This window comes from Mauremys mutica, chromosome 9 (genome assembly GCF_020497125.1).
Source record: "Mauremys mutica isolate MM-2020 ecotype Southern chromosome 9, ASM2049712v1, whole genome shotgun sequence".
Taxonomy (NCBI): Eukaryota; Metazoa; Chordata; order Testudines; family Geoemydidae; genus Mauremys; species Mauremys mutica.
The window spans coordinates 18,484,200-18,503,587 of NC_059080.1; the positions used below are offsets into that span (position 1 = coordinate 18,484,200).

The 19,388-nt window shown below is 42.8% G+C and overlaps 1 protein-coding gene and 1 long non-coding RNA gene across 4 annotated transcripts in view; both read right to left on the reverse strand.

Moving 5' to 3' along the window:
- The window catches only part of CAPN6 (calpain 6), an 83,897-nt gene that overhangs the window by 55,477 nt on the left and 9,032 nt on the right, over positions 1 to 19,388 (reverse strand). For all 3 annotated transcript variants that reach the window (XM_045030471.1, XM_045030469.1, XM_045030470.1), the window contains exon 2: positions 18,558 to 18,737. In XM_045030471.1, coding sequence (XP_044886406.1) covers positions 18,558 to 18,722 — 165 coding nt within the window. In that variant the 5' untranslated portion in view covers positions 18,723 to 18,737. The remainder of the gene's footprint in view (positions 1 to 18,557; positions 18,738 to 19,388) is intronic.
- On the reverse strand, positions 1,318 to 7,661 carry LOC123377488. The gene is made up of 3 exons (XR_006582229.1): positions 7,303 to 7,661; positions 6,052 to 6,164; positions 1,318 to 1,728 (listed from the first exon to the last, which is right to left on the reverse strand). It is a non-coding gene; the product is annotated as an uncharacterized LOC123377488 (long non-coding RNA).

The following is a 19,388-nucleotide window of genomic DNA, read 5'->3' on the forward strand; positions in this document are numbered from 1 at the left end:
AACATACAACTTAAGCATGAGGCATCAGCGTAGAGGTGGATGGCTCTATAGCCCAGGGAAATCTCTTCTCCCGCATTTGCTCTTTTTTTCCCCAGGGAAAATAAAAAGAACAAAGCAAAATGTAAGAGGGAATTGTCGCTCCATTCCAGTAACATTTTATAGATGTATGAATGCTAGGAAAAAGCACGTTGAAATGTCATTAAAGAGTTAAGGATAGAATAGTTTGTTTAAAAAAAAAAATCTACCACTTGGTCCAAACACAAAAATTGACACACGTGGAAAAAATCTTCATAAAGCCTGTCACACCCATGCTGCCAAGACGGTCGGGACTCAAGGGGCAGAATCCTGGTTGCAATGGAGAACCTCCCATGGATTTAGATGGGGGCCAGGATTGGACTCAAAGTGCTTTATTGATAATGTAACACACGCGCCGGGCCTCCCTTTTCCTTTCCTGGAGGGGTGTACTACTTTAGCTGAGCTCACTAATCCCTCCTGTTTGATTTCTACCTTTGTTAAAACAACATTCCTTGTGCAATTTAGGAGAACAAGCTGAAGTTATTTTAACACCTATTTGCACTGCCTGTGTCTTTGAAGGCAAAACCTGGACATCTGAATTCTTTGCTAAAGGACAGGAATGAAAAAGGAAATCCTTTAAACCAAACAGCCCAGGAGTATGTGCTGTTCGGTGCCAGAGTTCCCAAGAGCTATGCTCTCCACAAGGGTGTATGTGTGGGGCCATTTACATTGTCCATTCCCATTTTCTGTGTTAGGGAGGATGACAGGGAGATCTATCCAGTGCAAGGTTTGGCATATTACCACTATCAGACATAAGTATCTTCTAATTCAACACATGACAGGAGCTGCATGACTGGAAGTTGGGAAGCCAGTTCTAATGAGCCAGGAGCAGAGGTCCCATATGCAATCCGGGAAGATGTAGGGGCCTTTTCACAGGTACAGAAATGGAAGCTGTGACAGTTCCCAGAGGACTGTGAGGCACCTCCTTACCCCCTGCCAGCAGCATCAGGGAATCTTGCCTGCGGTGACTGAGTATTAGCTCCATAACATCACCAGCCTTTCAGCCACTCAAGCACTCTCCTCTGGGCTATGCCAGCCCTGCCTTTGCCTTGCAGGTTAACAAGAGCTGCACCCCAGCAGAGTCACTTTGAAGTGTTCCCCTGTGATATCCAGCCCCTCATGCTGGCTACTAACAGAAATCCCAGATCTTCTACCCCCAAAGGAGCAGTGTGCCACCACGTTACTAGTTTTACCTTAAATCACCACTCTTGTGAGCACTTATAATAAAACAAAAAAGTAGGTTTATTTAAGTAACAATGAAAAGTTCATGAGAAACAAGAGAGTGATGGGAACAAATGGTTCCAGTACAAAACATGATAAAACATGAACCTGGGTCTACATTGAATAGTTACCTTTCCTCTTTAATAAAGTAACTTTTCCCCTGAAAGTTCAGTTTGTCGCAGAGCTGGCTGCTCTCACAGGAACCAGGATCCAGACTTCCATGAATACACTCCCACTCCACCAGAGGTTTCCTCCTGTGCGTGGACCCAGAGTACCTCTCCCTCCTTGGTATTATACTGAAACAGTCTTTTGATTCTAGTCATAGTCAAAGCGAACTCCTGTCTTCTTGTAATGTTCCTTTTTTACTTTCAGGTAGCTTCCTTGCTGTTATCTCTGATAGTTTTCCATCAATATTCTTGGGTCTGAGCAAATCTAAACAATTGAGCCTGGCATTACATCACCAACTAACCAGGAGAGGGTGACAACTCTCTCTTGCTTGAATGAGCTATCACTGAAACATTATCCCCTGGTGACGAACTTTTATGCCAAGTCCGTCAAGCATACTTTCAATACAAATATAAGTTACTAGTTTTTTATGGGTACCTTACATGTTGTTCTTTATAGATAAATATCCTGGAAGATATTTTTTGGTGTAGTGAGTTTGTCAGGTTTAAAGTGAGAGGTGTTTGCAAAGAATAGGGGACCCTTTCCCTGGGAGCCTCTGTGTTGCAGAAGCCTGTGTTAAATATTACATGCGGTTTTCAGACCTTCACTAACTCAGAGTTTGTGGCTGGACTCCAGAGAATTGTGCTCTTCAATATGCTTATCTTAGCAACGGTCTGCAGAAGGAATCCAAGCTCTAATTTGAAAAGCAGATTCCTGTCTAAAATTGGGAAGTGGGAAGGGTTTATACAGCTGAATGTAGCCCTCTGAGGCCTGAATTTTGGCTGCAGCCAGCATCAGCTGCTAGAATGGATTAACAGAATAAGGTAGTTCTCATTTGGCTGTCTGGGTGGGATTCTCTATACAATGAGCATTGTTCTCTGCTCACATTCTAACCAATCATCTGGGCTAGTCCAACAGGGACAAAGGAACAGAACCCAGACAAAACAGAAAATGAGAATTCTTAGGAAGAACAAGTCTCTGGAAATAGACACAAGCCCTTTCAGAAGATGGCTGTTTTTGCTGCTGTATCTCCAGGAACCTCTCCATGATCCTTGGATTCCTTTCCCCATAGAGCATTAATGCATTATCCATCTGGAATGGTTGTGTTTTCCCACCATGCTTCTTATTAATCAGATTCAAAACTGGCGCTGCTGGGGAAGAAAGTATAAATGTATTGTTTTCTTTACTGTTTCTAAAATAAAACATAAAATGTAATTTAAAACAATGCTTCGTTCATTGTGGGTCACACTGCTTTTGAAATGTGACGGATTTCTCCTGGATTCACATTGACATAATTGTGTGAACCCAAAACCCAATCTCCTTCTACATCCTGCACTACTCCCCTAGCAGGGTCCCTGCCAATATTCTGTGTATGATGGGGTGTCTGTAGGCATATGGGGGTGGGGAAGAAGAGTCCCTTTTGACTCCACATCCGATGATTCTGTTTGGAATCAGAATGGAGGATACTGGTAAGGATGTTATGGGAGGTGCACAGAGATTCAGGGGCATTCCTCTTGGTTTATACTGGTCTGCTCAAGAGCATAATTTGACCTTCACTTTTAAATTTGTCTTTAATGCAGGGTTCAGTCAGATACAGAACACAATCTGCACACAGTTCTCTGGTGGTTCAACATACATCAAGTGAGCCTGCAGCGAAAGGCCTATTAATCAATTTGCTGCATTTCAGCGACTGAGGTTACTTTAAAAAAGAGAACAAAAATCCAAGGCTGCAGAAGATGTCAACATAACTGTTCTCAAGCCCACACCCCTGGCAGTAAATGCTCTAATTAAAGTGTCTGCCGGAATGTGAGGCGGGACATGCAGCAGAACGTCTGTCAGACTCTGACATGCTGGGAAGGGATCAGTGTCACTGCTCAGGCTGATCTGTCTCTGAACACAAGGAGCAGACTCAGGGAACAGCAGCTCAGGCCCAGGTAGCGATTCTAGCCAGAATAGCATCCTTTTCACTGGGATCCTGTAATCAGAAGCCCTAAAACATCAAGGGAAGGGTAATAGCTTGCTACTGCTGTCTCTTCCATGCAGGCAACACAGGCCTTTTTTCTTCTCTTTGGAGAATATATTCCCAAAGAGATTAGCTGACAACAGGAGCAGACAAATCACAATGTTAATCTTAAACAAAGGAGGATTATATCAAATACTCTTTGCTGCCTCCGTGATTTCCCCAGACCACTATGATGATGCCAGTTGTCAGCTGTGATTTACAGGGCTAATACGAGATGCTCTCTCCTAAATGGCAGTTTGATGACGGATTTAGTCAGCTGTGTTTGTAAGGGTCTTGTCTCAACTCCATGCATGAGGTTTTATACCCAGGTAATGCTGACACTTAGATCATCAATGCTAAGACAACTGTGCTTCTCTGGGACAATGCAAATCACTAAAAGCAGAATAAAGCATACGAGAACCAGAGACAAGACATTCTGGGTGGTTTTGGACAGAGAAGAGATCAGACTAATCCAGTATAATAAATCTTTTCCTCATAACCAGAATGGACACTCATGACAATAACTTTATTCCCCTACTACCATCCAAACAAGAACACCCTTCCCCACAAGCAGAAACCAAAAATAAACCCCAAGGCTTCCAATAACCAGAGAAGTTAGAAGAGCAAAAGACACGCTCTAGGACTGTGGTTCTCAACCAGGGTTACATGTACCCACGGGGGTATGCAGAGGTCTTCCACGGAGTAAATCAACTAATCTAGATATTTGCCTAGTTTTACAACTTGCTACATAAAAAGCATTAGCAAAATCAGTACAAACTGAAATTTCATGCAGACAATAACTTGTTTATACTGCTCAATATACTATACACTGAAATGTAAGTACAGTATTTATACTCCAATTGATTTTATAATTGGCAAAAATGAGAAAGTCTGCAATTTGTCAGCGATAGTGTGGCTGTGACACTTTTGTATTTCAATATCTGATTTTGTAAGCACGTAGTTTTTAAGTGAGGTGAAACTTGGGGGTACACAGGACAAATCAGACTTCTGAAAGAGGTACAGTAGTCTGGAAAGGTTGAAAGCCACTGCTCTAGAAATCTTACTATGAGAATTTACTTAACCTGGGAGGCACTCAAAATTGTGATGATAGGTGTCAATATAAAATCCTAAACCAGACAGGGGATGACCAAAGTTCGGGTTGGAAAATATTATGATCCAGGCTGGAGAAGGTTCTGAGTAGAACCATCAGCTGAACTGTCAACAACAAAAGCATTGATGATTGACCTGGAAGAATTTCTGGGGAAACTGGAGTAGAGAAATCTTATAACAGTAGAAAGAAGAGAAAGAAAAAGAAAAAAAAAAAAAAAGAAAAGAAAAACCATGAACCGCAGAGCGGAAACACAGAGAGGGGAACAAAATTAAGGAGATGTTCACATGGATATTAAAATGTCACCTTCTATTCAGAACACGCCATTCAAAGGAATCAAAACCTTGTGGGGGAAATGATAGGAAACATTTGAGAACAAACAATGTTTTAAAGCCTGGAACTATTTGGGTGGATGCCATCTGAATATCCTGTTCTCCCTGCACACTTTCTAAGATACATGGAAGTCCTGTGTGACGTTTCATGGGACACAGTCAACAATTTCTAATCACACATGAGAAAAATTATGTGGAACTTGGTCAGGTTATCAATTAGAGTGGGTCAGAAAATGTTGTTCTCCCTTCTCTCCTCCAAGTGGAAAATTTTCAACAACCCTCCTTCCCCCTCCGCACTCCTGCACAATCAACATTTTCAGAAAGTTTCAACTTTTTAAATCACAAAAATAAATATTTTTTTCTGTTTTCGACTGAATATTTTTGGTTTTGGAATTTTCAAAGAAAAATTAAAGGTTTTCAAGCAGACCTTATCTGTGGAAGTGTTCATCTACTTGAAAATGCAATTTTCTGTTCGAAAAAGTTTCAGACAGCCAATTTTTGACCAGTCCTTTGATTAACTAAAAAAGAATCACAAGAACTTCTTTGGGTAGGAGTAATAATCATGTTACTCTTCTATTAGTACCATCTATGCTGAGCCATTACCTATTTTGTCCTGGTCCCTGCATCAAAGCCCTTACGGATTCTAATTATTGCTGTATTTTGATTGATGCATTATATATACGTTTAGGGTATTACCGTAGTTAACATCAGTAATGAGAGGACAGAGATGTGAATTATAAATTATACACTGTCCCTGAAACACAGTCTGAATTATTCTATCCTAGTGCAAGCCTTAGAGTGTTTTGTTCTGATGGGTGTTTTTAAAACTCCATTTGTAACTGTTAAGATAATTTTTAGGAATCTCCTGGTTTGCTTTTCCACCATGTCACTGAGGCTGAGGCTAAAGTCATTTGCTCATCTGGAACCCTTTCTCTAAGACACTCATTTGTCAATTTTTCAGGGGCAAAAAAAGAGGACCTACAAGTAGAGAGACAGTGTACACAGGGCCAGACACAAGTGCCATTAACACTCAGCATAATCCTTCATCAAGCCTATTTGAATTAGTGTACGCATGGGCAAGACTTCAATATTTTAATACACTATCCATCTTCACATCTTTCACCTGAAGTTAGATAATCTCCATTTACCTGTTTGAGGAACTACATACCCAGTTCTTTGTTTTTGTTTGAAAATGATCATGATTCCATTTCCAGTCTAAATCCTAGAGGTTGGTCCAAACTGGATTCTCAAACCTCACCTGCTGGAATTTCAGAAAAGGAAAGATCTCAATCCCCTAATAAAAATATGCATCCTTAAGGTTCGGTATCTGTGCTTTTCTGAGGAATGGTAAAGTGCTATAGAAAAGCCTTCCACTGGCACTTAGCACGCTTTATGTGCACGGTGCTGTACATACTGCCCATCGTCTAGGCAGAGGACTTCATCACAGGGCTTCTGAACACTAAATTAGCATTAAGGTTATTTTTTTGGACTGCCACTAAAGTCAAGAACAGGACAAACACTTCATAACCGATAGTCAACAAAAATATCCACATACATTCCAAAGGATAATTTTAAACGAGGAAAGAATGTTTGGTTAAGCGTTGCTAGCACCTTTCTGGGCTTTAAAGCATAGATTCATAGATTCTAGGACAGGAAGGGACCTCGAGAGGTCATTGAGTCCAGCCCCTTGCCCTCATGGCAGGACCAAATACTGTCTAGACCATCCCTGATAGAATCTCCATCTCTGGAGATATTTAAGAGTAGGTTAGATAAATGTCTACAACCTCCCTAGGCAGTTTATTCCAGTGTTTAACCACCCTGACAGTTAGGAACTTTTTCCTAATGTCCAACCTAAACCTCCCTTGCTGCAGTTTAAGCCCATTGCTTCTTGTTCTATCCTTAGAGGCTAAGGTGAACAAGTTTTCTCCCTCCTCCTGATGACACCCTTTTAGATACCTGAAAACTGCTGCTATGTCCCCTCTCAGTCTTCTCTTTTCCAAACTAAAGACTAGTCCCAATATACAAGAGCAATCCCAGGACACTGCTAAAATCATATACATTTAGTTTTAATTAGTTCAGCTTCCTCTCTCTCACACACACAAAGCTTTAGTCTATTTCTGTCACTCCAGGGTAAGATGCAAACAATAACGCCTTATGGAACCCAACTTTACACTATATATTTGCTGGTCCTGCTGAAAGTTATCAAAATCAACCAATGTCATGAAACCAAATGCAAAGAGGCCAGGTTCTGATCCCAGTTACCCCAGATTCACAGCAGCCCAGCCAAGAGAAGAATCTGACCAGAGATCATTGTTTTAAATCGTTCCGTTGAGAATTTTAAAGACCGCTTTTTGGACAGCAATTTCCCATTAAAATGAATGGGCAGCAGGCATCCAAACCTTTCAGGTGTCTTTGAAGATCCCATTTTTAAAGTTTATGAATTCTGAGTCGCAAGGAGGCAAAAGTGGGATCTTGGACTTGTGCTAAGGCCAGCCACCTTCTTAAATCCTCAACTGAACCTCATTAAAGTCTCTAATTCACTCCAAAGAGCTTGATAGTCCGGATTCCAGTTCCTTCAGCAAGAAAACAAGGCTCAGAAGGGAATGAAGGTTAATATTCAACTTGTCAAAGAAATACACATAATGAAGGAGTCCTGGTTACCCCAAGACCTTGGTTTGGTGGCAATTCATTGTGAATATCATTGAGGTTTTTTCCCCATCTGGCTGAAAATTACAACTAACAACCTGAAGACAATGTGACTTAATAATAACTGCAACGTCTGCGGAATGTCATTGCCATTCTCTGCCATTTGAATGTGCAGTTGCTAGGGTAACGCATGTGAAGAGCATGCTTTAGTATTGCCACATGCATCTTTGGGAACTGTGCCAACATCTGAGATACAGCAGCTGGGATGGATTTAACGTCTTCTTCCCCAGGAGCCACTTTTCCCTTTTACAACAGTGACTAAATCAGCCAGCTCTTGGAAGGCAGCGATTCACAGTTAGAAGAATGGCATTTGTATTAGAATGATGGATGGTTATAGCAGGGCGCAGAGTAATCAGGAGCCAAGGACGCTGTAACCCCTTATCAAATCAAGTGTTCCGTATTGGTAGACTTCACTTACAGGCTTCTAAGGAATGCACAGCTCATTATGAGCACCCAGTGCCAGGGTACTGAATACACAGGCTAACTAAAGAAGATAGATCATTTACTGTAATTTAAAAATGATTTTCTTTTGTTGGTTCCCCCACCCCACCGTACCCGCAATCACATCATATATAGCTGCCTACATCAGATATATTTGCCTACAGAATTTCAACCTGCATGGCAGGACTGTAATATTTCTGCCTAAACCTTTCAATCAGCCCTCTGATTGCCATACTTAAATCTGAAGAGCTCTGTGTAAACTCAGAAGTTTGTCTCTCTCACCAACAGAAGTTGGTCCAATAGAAGATATTACCTCGTCCATCTTGTCTCTCTCATATAAAAAAAACCATTAAATTTGGATCCTAAACTTTGCACAGTTCCTTAAAGAGATACTGTCAAAGTTTTAGGTCTTAAAGTTTGCTTACTTTAAAGTAAAGGCTGCTTTTGCATATAATTATTTATACGTCTTTTTTAACAGATCCTGTAGGCTGAAGGGGAAACAAATTACACCAATCACACATATTGGCTTATTTCCCGACAAAGATGAAAATATGCCTGGTGTACTCTCTTAGCCTATGTGCACAGCTGTGCTGATGGTAGGACCTAGAATAAGTCCCACATTTGCACTGTCTCATGGTTGGAGCAAAAAGTCCCTTGGGAGAATCTGGAGGTCAAGTTCAACATTAAAATCTGCTTTTAACGGAAAGTAAAATTGTGGCCCTAAAGTATTAACCATCCTTTCAGTGCACTTATGGTTAATCGTGGATAATTACAATGTATAACACCGCATATTATAATATTAAGCTAATATTTTGAAGATTTAATAATCCACTCGGAACCCCTTTGATTGCCTTACAGGGGAACTAATGTATCAAGGTGCCTTTAAATGGCAATATATGGTCTTATAGTTGTTATAGCATAAGTCTCCATGTTTCATATATCATTTGTACAGGACAACAATCATTGTGTGAAGCATTATGACCCCTGGGATGCAAAGAAAAGCAGCCACCTGAACTTTACATTAGATTCATGCATGTTAAAGTCCTCTGATGTGCTTTCCTCCCTTTACTTCAATGCAGTCCACTTCCTCCTTATTCCAGTACCAGAGGACCCCAGTAAGAAGAAAAAGAAAAGAACCATAAACTGGTAGAGGTTGGGTTTCCTACAGCAATCTGCATTCCCAAGCACATTTGATATTCTCTCCAATGCCTCCATGTGCTGAAAGAAAATAGGCCTGTGATCCATATAAAAAGATTCCTGAACACTATGAAAGCTCAGCTGAGCTTACTTAGAAATACACATCCGCGATCCCAGAGTTATCTATTCTGCATGAGCTTAAAAGATGCAAATGAGGCATTATATGGGGCTTAGCTGTTTGTATTAATTTGCACATTAGCTGACCACAACTTTCAAAGGAGAAATGCGGATGCTTTGGCGGGGAGGGGTTTGCCACTAAAAACAATTAAAAGCGCTTCTGTTGCTTGAGGCCACAGTGATATGTTTTTTGAACCTGACTGGCATCCTTAGGTCAGTGCAGCCATGGAATGGATAGGAAAAGGAGGGAGGGCTAAAGTCCTTTCACCAGCTTCCGACATGACAAGGTGTTTTGTAAACAAAGGGCACATGGGGAAAAAAATGCTGTCAAAACACTAAGCCTTCTGTTTCCTCAGAGGGAGCTCTGTAATGTTCCTCCAAGACAGGTGTTGACTACAGGAGGGGCCTTAAATGCCCAAGTCAGCACTCACAACTGGTGAGAGGTTTTATTCACTGGTGGCTAGGATGACTGACAGCCCTTCCAACGAGTCACAAGGACCAGCGTAATCCTGAGAAAATAAGCGCTGGGACTGAGAGCCAGAACTCCCAAGTTCTAACGCCATCTCTGCTGTTTGCTTGCAGTGGAGCTTTAAGCAAGTCACTTCACCTCTCTGCCTGAGTTTGCCAGTCTGTAAACCAAGGGTAATACTCACCATGCCTACCTGAGTAACTGGTGTCTGTACAGAACTTTGAACACACGGGGGCCTGGCTTTCCCTTCCCTGATACCAGTAGTACGTGTAACCCCCCTGAAAGCACTGGAATTTCACCCAAGTAAAGTTGCAGTAGTAGAGTAGAGAACTGGGGCCATAAACAACACAGCAGCTTTTTAGAAACCCAGGAGATCCAAAGAGTGGCCCATGTTTATGCAATCCCCAGCCTCGTAGCTAAATATCTGACCCTTAACATGATGGAGTTAATGTGTATTTAATAAAAGAGAGAGGGAAAATGAATCCATTGTGTCATTTTGTCTCTGGGACTCAGATTCTCAGAAATGGCAAATAACATCACAGCAACATTCCCAGCAAGAGTCTTTCTGTGTTATCCTCCAGGAAAAGAACCCACACTGTCATCTTTACAGTGTGCTAGGGCACTGATTATACTCTATTCATTGCTGTGCAGAGCACAGCAAAAACACTGTTTACAACCACACAGTAACCTGCTAGGTCTGAGAAAAGGCCAACTGGGGAAACCCAGAGAAGCGAGTTATAGTTTTGACTATCACTTTCCCCCCACAAATAATTCGGAAAGGAAACCCTATGTATAATCAAGGATGTCCTCCCTACACAGGGGAATCATCATTATTATCTGCTTACCACTGACAAAGATCGAATTGGGATTTAATAGCCTTTGCCAGGAAAGCCTCTGATGGTGATGCCTTAAACTTTCTCAACTTTAGTTTAAATAATTGAAAATCCTAAATCTCCCCCTCAGGCTAATTGCACCATCTGTTGGTGTTTTCATTAGAGGTGAAGAGCCAATTGTTCATTAGAGATTGGTGCTGACCATAACTGCCACAAGGAGGCAACATTTCTGTCCAACATCAATGGGTTAGCATGGGTACGCAGCTGAGGACACACCACACTACCAGCAGGAGGCTGGGAGAGAATCCCTGTAATTCTCTGGGTTAGTCCAAGGCTTCCCACAGAGGACACTCACGCTCCCCTCCAACTCTACTCTATGCTTCCAAAAGCTGGCAGGGAGAATGGAAACTCCAGGTAAGCTGAACAGGACGAGTTGATTTGAATATAACTAGTAGGACATTTTTCTCTTGGATGTTTTTTTTTAAAATGGAAACTAGATTTTTCCTACACAAAATAAAATCAAATATTTTCTCAGGAAGTTTGTTTCAGTCAGATTCCTCTCCCTCTATTTTCAGTAAAGAGGTTTGGTTTCAATTTTGTGAAAACAATCCCCCAAATTTGCAAGATATTTTGGAAAAAAATAAAAAAGTCAGAATTCCCTGTGAAAGACAATGGGCATTTTCCAACCAGCTCTCCGAGCACAGACAGCCCCTTCCATCCCAGGATCTCAGCACACTTCTGTACGTTTGGGCCGGTGCCTGCCTGGCCCTGATTCCACCTGGGAAGGGAGCAAGCAGCTTCCCTGGCCATGCACGGCCTACGCAAGAGGCAAGCCGAACTGCAGCGCCTACACTCTCATCGCACCCCGAAGGCAGCATGTGGGTCAATGGCCCTGCTCCCCCTCTACACGATCTCATGGAACAGTGCGGGAGCAATGGCGGGGAGGGAGGCAGCAAGCTTCGTGCCATCAAGAGGCATAATAGGAAGCATGCTCCTTGCCTGCTGGGGAACTCTGGAAGGCATTTAGAATGCCTCCCACAGATCCCCTGGTGGCACCGTGCCTCTGCTTTGCCCCCAGTGCAGACCTGTGCCTCAAAAGCACACCTGAACCCTCGCTGCTTACGCACCAGTTCCCCTGTGAAGTATTAATATCCCCATTTTGCAGATGAGAAACCAAAGGCACAGGGAGGGTGGTCTACCCTTATTTTCGAAAGCAGCAAGTGCCCAGAAATCCTGTTGATGTCAGTGGAAACTGGAGCTGTTGATTGGCCTGCTTTCTTCAAAGGCAAGGATATGCTCAGTCAGCAGACCATGCCGCACCCTTCCCAGTGCACTGTAGAGAACAAGGAGCTAGATACTCCAAGTAGATTTAGACCTTTCTCATGCAGTGGCTGCCCGCTACCAACCACATACTGCACTACAGCATGAGCAATGGTTGGGACACTCGATGGGGAAGGCTCTGAGTTACTACAGGAATTCTTTCCCAGGTATCTGCCTTAACATAAGAACGGCCATACTGGGTCAGACCAAAGATCCATCTAGCTCAGTATCCTGTCTTCTGACAGTGGCCAATGCCAAGTGCCCCAGAGGGAATGAATAGAACTGGTAATCATCAAGTGATCCATTCCATGTTGTCCATTCCCAGCTTCTGGCAAACAGAGGCTAGGGACACTATCCCTGCCCTTCCTGACTAATAGCTATTGATGGACCTATCCTCCATGAATTTATCTAGTTCTTTTTTAAACCCTGTTATAGTCTTGGCCTTCAAAACATCCTCTGGCAAGGAGTTCCACCGGTTGACTGTGCATTGTGTGAAAAAAATACTTTCTTTTGTTTGTTTTAAACCTGCTGCCTATTAAGACACTTGTGGGTCTTGCCCGCATGCTCAGGGTCTAACGGATTGCCATATCTGGGGTTGGGAAGGAATTTTCCCCCAGGTCAGACTGGCAGAGACCCTGGGGGGGGTTTCGCCCTCCTCTGCAACATGGGGCATGGGTCACTTGCAGGTTTAAACTAGTGTAAATGGTGAATTCTCTGTAACTTAAAGTCTTTAAACCATGATTTGAAGACTTCAGTAACTCAGCCAAAGGTTAGGGGTCTATTTCAGGAGTGGGAGAGGTTCTGTGGCCTGCAATGTGCAGGAGGTCAGACTAGATGGTCATAATGGCCCCTTCTGGCCTTAAAGTCTGTGAGTCTGAACTCCTGTGCGCAGTTTGAACCCAGAACCTCTGGTTCATGCTGCCAATCGAGCCGCACTGATAATAGTGCCACTTCTGCACGCAAGTAGTGCAAAAACCCAATGCACAGTGCATTGAAGAGACTTGCCCTTTTGGCCCTAGATAGCTGATTGGCTGGGGAACATTTGTATAGAAACCCCAGTTCTCTCTCTCTTTGTGAATATGCTGCTGTGAATTTCAGCCATCATCAGAGGATTGCAGTGCGATACATGGTGCCTTTCGTCTTATCAAATTCTTAATCCTTGGATATAACACTTAACAAGACCATATTGGCTTTCTTCTGCTTCTCAAGGGACGTTTTAAAAAAACAGATTATTAATGGCAATCAGGATAGCCTGGTACTGCTGCTAATCTGACAGGGTTTTACAAACAGCACACACACTAATCTTGCAGGTGCTGATGTGAGGAAGAAAGTGACGGGGAAAACGCCACAGTAGAAGCCCTATTTTTAGCAGATCAGAGCAAAACCTCTGCAGAGATATCTCCATAGACACGGCCTCCTTAGCATTAATTTTGCTTGGAAAATGCCAGTGTTTTAGGGATTAAGCAAGGGGTTAGCATTAATGCATGCTAAAAATAGAACACCAGACTGGCAGTCATGTTCTCACCATTCCTCAGCAAAGGTCTAGACAGAGACAGGACTTGAGAGTAAAGCTATTAATACTTAGAACGTACATGGCTCTTTTCACAGCCAAAGCACTGTACAAATGTTGGCAAATTCAGCCTTACCACATCCCTGGGATGGAGGTGTTATTAGCCATGTTTTATGGATGGGGAAACTGAAGCAAGGAGTTGAAGTGATTTGCCCAAGGCCATGGAGGAAGTCAGTGTCAAAGCCAGGTTCAGAAGTCAGGTGTTCCTAGCTCCCTGTCCTGTGCTCAGGCCGCAGGCCCATGTCTCTTGCTAAGGGTATCTCTATGTTGCAATCAAGGGGTTTAAGTGCACATGCAGACATACCTGAGCTAGCTTTAATCTAGCTGGTTCACGTGCTGACAGCAGGGAAGCCACAGCAGTACAGACTTCAGTGCAGGTAGCCACCTGAGTAATTACCCAGTGTGCCAGGCAGGCTCATACAGCCATGCTGAAGCCTCTGCTGATGCACTTTCACAGCTATTGGTACCCCTGCTAGCTAGTGGAAGGCAGATTCTGTCCTCTGCTGCAGTGGATAGTGTTGGAAAACCATAGTGCTAATGAAGCCTTTTTGTATTAGGCCTGAGTGAACCAAAGTTATGCTATGCTTGCCCAAACCGTGTTGGAAAGCTTACAGAACTTATTAGACTGAAGGCCGTGTATTTACCTATGTCAGCTATTTTGCTTATGAGCTTGTTTGGCTCCCCAAGTGTATGCAGCTGCGTTCACATGTATGCATCCAAAGTATCTAGTACAAAGGGTCAACGGATGTATCTTGTGTCCCCTTCAGAATGACAAATGTATCCTCAACAGATGCATCTTGTAGCCCCCACAAAATGATATATGTATCCTGCGTATCCAATTATCCCCTAATAGATGCATGTACAGGTTCTACAGGTCAACCAAATGACGTAGACAAACGTAGGCTAAGTTGTTTGTTACGGATTATAAAAAGGCCCGTTCGGGCTTGTGGGGTGTGTCTCTCTTCTGGCACTAGCCGATCAGAGCACCCGCTCAGCTGACCGATCAATAAAGGGTGTGGTACTCGTCTTCCTGTCTCCGTGCCTCCTTGGTGTAATTAGGTAAGCTCCAGGGGGAATCGAGCCCTTTTGGCTAACAATAGAAACAGGCCCCTTGAGGAATTCCTCCAGTGCAGAGGCAGCATAGGAACAGCAGACCTACACTGCCCTCCTGTGCAGTCCTCCCCCGCCCCATCGTAAAGGCTGAAGAGGCACAACGTGTTTCCGCTAGTCTCTGCTCAGGAGCAGCCATACAGTGGCCCATAGGCCAGCCCAAAAGGTGGCTTAAAGCACCTTTGTCTGGACTCCAACTCCCACGCTGTGCCCCCTAGGAAGTGCAGCACAAAGCCTTCCCCTGGATCATCATCAGATCTTTTGCTCACCTCAGAGGAAACAGAATGATTCAGTTCCCATCCCTCTCTACTCGGAAGCGCTGTCCTCTTTGTGTTAATTCATTTCTTTGTGTTTCCGTGAGTGCTTTCATAGCATTTCCCTTCTCTCCTTTTCAGAGAAGAGAGGAAACCCCCAACAAACACGAGAACACTGAATGAATCCTTGGAACCTCTGCATTTCTCTAAAACTTGGATTGCTATTTGCATAATAAAATTGCTTTTCACTTTCCCTGTGCACAATCTAATCTTTTAATTGGAAAACATGCTCTGCTCACTAAACTCTTTTAGGTTTCTATTTTTGTGCTTGTGCAATTAACAGCACCATGGAAAAAATCTAAATCTATACAGACCAGAACAGTGCAAGCTAGAACTGGTCCCACCTGCCTTTCTTTTTCCTGTAGGATACCAAACCCCAGTCTTAAATGTGTGGGAGAATAGGACACACACACTGTCTGGGTAGGAGGCAATTCAGGTGTTTACAGAAAGCCGCCTAAATTTCTGCTGCATGCAGATTATCTGCTAGCCAAAAACTGAGGCTGTGTATAATAGTGAGGCCACCAAACTCATTGTACTTAAGGATGAAAACACGTTATGGATCCAACTACAGAGTTTCCACACTCTGCTGCCCCTTATCTGGCCAGATATAACCCAATTACATTTTCCATTGGAAAGCCATATGGTTCAGCAGAGTTAAAATTATTTTAATTCCCTCTGAATTATTTGCTCATGTCCTACTCTGAATAATTTCAGGAATGCAAAATTAACAACCCATAACCCCCACTGCAAACTGACTAACAGACCCCAATAAAATAATATCAGCAACTCAAACCACAGCATGTCAGCAGCAGCTAGAAGAGAACAATGTGACATTTGGTTCCTATTAAGGCAGATTATTATTATTAAGGCAGATACTACTAAAATAGCCCAGGAGCAGTCATCAGTACAAATGTCTCTGTGTTAATTGGTTTCAGAGTGGTAGCCATGTTAGTCTGCATCAGCAAAAGTAATGAGGGATCCTTGTGGCACCTTAGAGACTAACACATTTATTTGAGCATAAGCTTTTGTGGGCTAAAACCCACTTCATCAGATGCATGGAGTGAAAAATACAGCAATACAATATGCTATATTATACAGTAAAATACAGCAATATAATGTGCTATAATATATATTCTTCTTACTGTATTTTTCACTCCATGCATCTGATGAAGTGGGTTCTAGCCCACACAAGCTTATGCCCAAATAAATTTGTTAGTCTCTAAGGTGCCACAAGGACTTCTCGTTATTTTTTCTGTGTTATTTGCAACCTGTCAGGCAACTGTCACCCTTTTAAAACATCTAAGTCTCAAGTGAAGTCCCATCCCTATGGAAATCCATGATAAAGCTTCTATCAACCTCAGTGCAGCCAGGATGTTGTCCCGGTCTCCCTAAATCAGTAAAGAAAAAAGAAAAAAAACCCAACATTTGCTAATATTTTTTCCAGGGACCTGATAGAGCTGAGCCTGAGACATGCATCAGCAGGAGGGATGAGAAAACGGCCTGCTGACATTTTCACACCCAACTTCAGAGGGCTCAGAGGAGAGGGAAGACTCCACAAGCCCCTTTTGGAGGCAGCACCCCCTCTATTCCAGTATCGCAGCCACCTTCCTTTCCATTTCATTTCATGTCAGATCCATTCTGTTCCATTACGGAGATGGATTCCCTGCGATTTCTCAGGCACCTTTCTGTAGAGTAAGATCCCTTTAAGTAGTGTGAGCCCTACAGTGAGCAGATGACACTAAACTGGGAAGAGTGGTATACGCTGGAAGATAGGGATAGGATATAGAGGACCTAGACAAATTAGAGGATTGGGCCAAACAAGGATGGGGTTCAACAAGGACAAGTGCAGAGTCCTGCAGTTAGGACGGAAGAATCCCATGCACTGCTACAGACTAGGGACCGAGTGGCTGGGCAGCAGTTCTGCAGAAAAGGACCTAGGGACTACAGTAAACGAGAAACTGGATATGAGTCAACAGTGTGCCCTTGTTGCCAAGAAGGCTAATAGCATTTTGGGCTGTATAAGTAGGAGCATTGCTAGCAGATCGAGGGATGTGATCATTCCCCTCTATTTGGCATTGAGGAGGCCTCATCTGGAGTACTGTGTCCAGTTTTGGACCCCACACTACAAGAAGGATGTGGAAAAATTGGAAAGAGTCCAGTGGAGGGCAACAAAAATGATTAGGGGGCTGGAGCACATGACTTATGAGGAGAGGCTGAAGGAACTGGGATTGTTTAGTCTGCAGAAGAGAAGAATGATGGGGGGATTTGATAGCTGCTTTCAACTACCTGAAAGGGGATTCCAAAGAGGATGGATCTAGACTCTTCTCAGAGGTATCAGGTGACAGAACAAGGAGTAATGGTCTCAAGTTGCAGTGGGGGAGGTTTAGGTTGGATATTAGGAAAAACTTTTTTCACTCGTAGAGTGGTGAAGCACTGGAATCGATTATCTAGGGAGGTGGTGGAATCTCCTTCCTTAGAGGTTTTTAAAGTCACGCTTGACAAAGCCTTGGCTAGGATGTTTAGTTGGTGATTGGTCCTGCTTTGAAAAAGGGGGTTGGACTAGATGACCTCCTGAGGTCCCTTCCAACCCTGATATTTTATGATTCTAATGCACTACTGGAAGACACTCAGCTACTCTGGTGATGAGTGATATATAAAAACAGATACAGAATTAAATGCTATATGGCAATTTCTATTTTCCTGTATAGGGATTCCAGAAGTGTCAGATAAAGAAGTGTGTTATGTTAGTGGCACATAAACAGATATGTTATATAAAATATTCTTGCTGGAAAGTTGCAACAGAACACTACTTTCTTTTTAAAATCCAGAACCTCACACACAAGAATCAAAACCAGAGAGAGACAAAGCAGGCTGTTTCCCAAGGCAGAGAGGCACAAATCGTGCCACCTTCCTGTAGGCTGGGTCTTTCCAGACTGAATTCTCAAAACTCAGATTGCACAATTCCCTACAGAGCCCCCTAGCCTGAAAGGAGGACCAGAAAACCCTTTATAAACTTAAAGTGATTGCTTGTAGTTTTGATAACGTTTTCAATACATCACAGATTGAAACCATGATTAAACCAAGTCTGTCACATTATTGTACTACTTCTGTCAGCACAGTAGGCCAAAAAGGGACTTCTCTGCAGACTGACCCAGGTAATTAATATTTTACTCCAAGAACATATTACTGTACTGAGTTTTTTCAGTGAATTCAGAGAATACTGATTTAAATGGAACTAAGATTATAGTCACTTCATATTTCTGGTTTTATAGTAGAGAGTTATCAATAGTAAAAAACACAATTAGTCATGCACAGCATTTAATTCACATTGTGTCTTTCTGTATTAAGGCATTATTGCAGTCTGGACAGCAATTTGACACAGCAAGTCTGTTGTCTCTACCTTACAACTGTATGAAATAATGGTGGAGGGAGGGGCTTTGTGGGACAGGAAGGAGAAGAATTGTTTTGTAAATTATATTTTACTCCTGAAGGGTGAATAGGAATTAAAAGGATTCTGTTAACCTTGCAGATGAACAGCACAAACTGGGCTCTATTCATCACAAATGGTGTAAATTACCTTTGGCCGCTTCCATTCCACTCTTCCAGAGGGGCACCTGTTGTAGAAAAGGGATTCGTCCGATGCTGGAAACTCAGGATCTTCGAAGAGTCGTCCTTGTTTGATGCACTGCTGCTTGAGTTCATGATACTTCTGATCTTTGAAAGATTTCACGGATGAAAACATAGTCCTCTGTCCAGCCTAGATTAAGATTAATAATTTGTGTAAATTTGGATTCCCCCCTCAGCATGCTCTTAAAACATACAGATTGCACAACCAGTAGTTCTAGGCAAAATGATAGACTGCTGTCAGATAAAAGGTGGATTACAAATTAGATTAGGCTGGAATTAGATCATGAAGTCTCAAAAGGATTTATCTTTTTGGATATTACACAGGCCTTAATTTTTGAGTTGGAGAGAACTCTGAAGATGCATCTCATCAGGAAGAATAATAAAGAAGATTCTTGACAGAGCAGGTGCATGGCACTTCCTTCTTTGCTCATGGTTCTAGGGTTCTTGGAAGGTAAACTCTGAACAGAGTGGGTGTGTGCTCCCAAGCTAGAGTACCTGGGAAGGTTTTTGTCTCCTTTCCATCTGGTGGGATTCAGAGTCATAGATTTTAAGGCCAGAAGGGACCACCAGATCATCTATTCTGACCTTCTGTATATCACAGGGCACTAAACACCACCGAGCACCCACACCTTAACCCCAGCAACTGAAATGAAACCAAAATATTACAGCATACAGGAGACTACATTATGATATGCTACAGGGAGGGACTAGGAGGGACCGAGGTGCCCCAAGCCACCACAGTGGCAGGGAGATGATTACATAAAAGATAACCAGATAATCC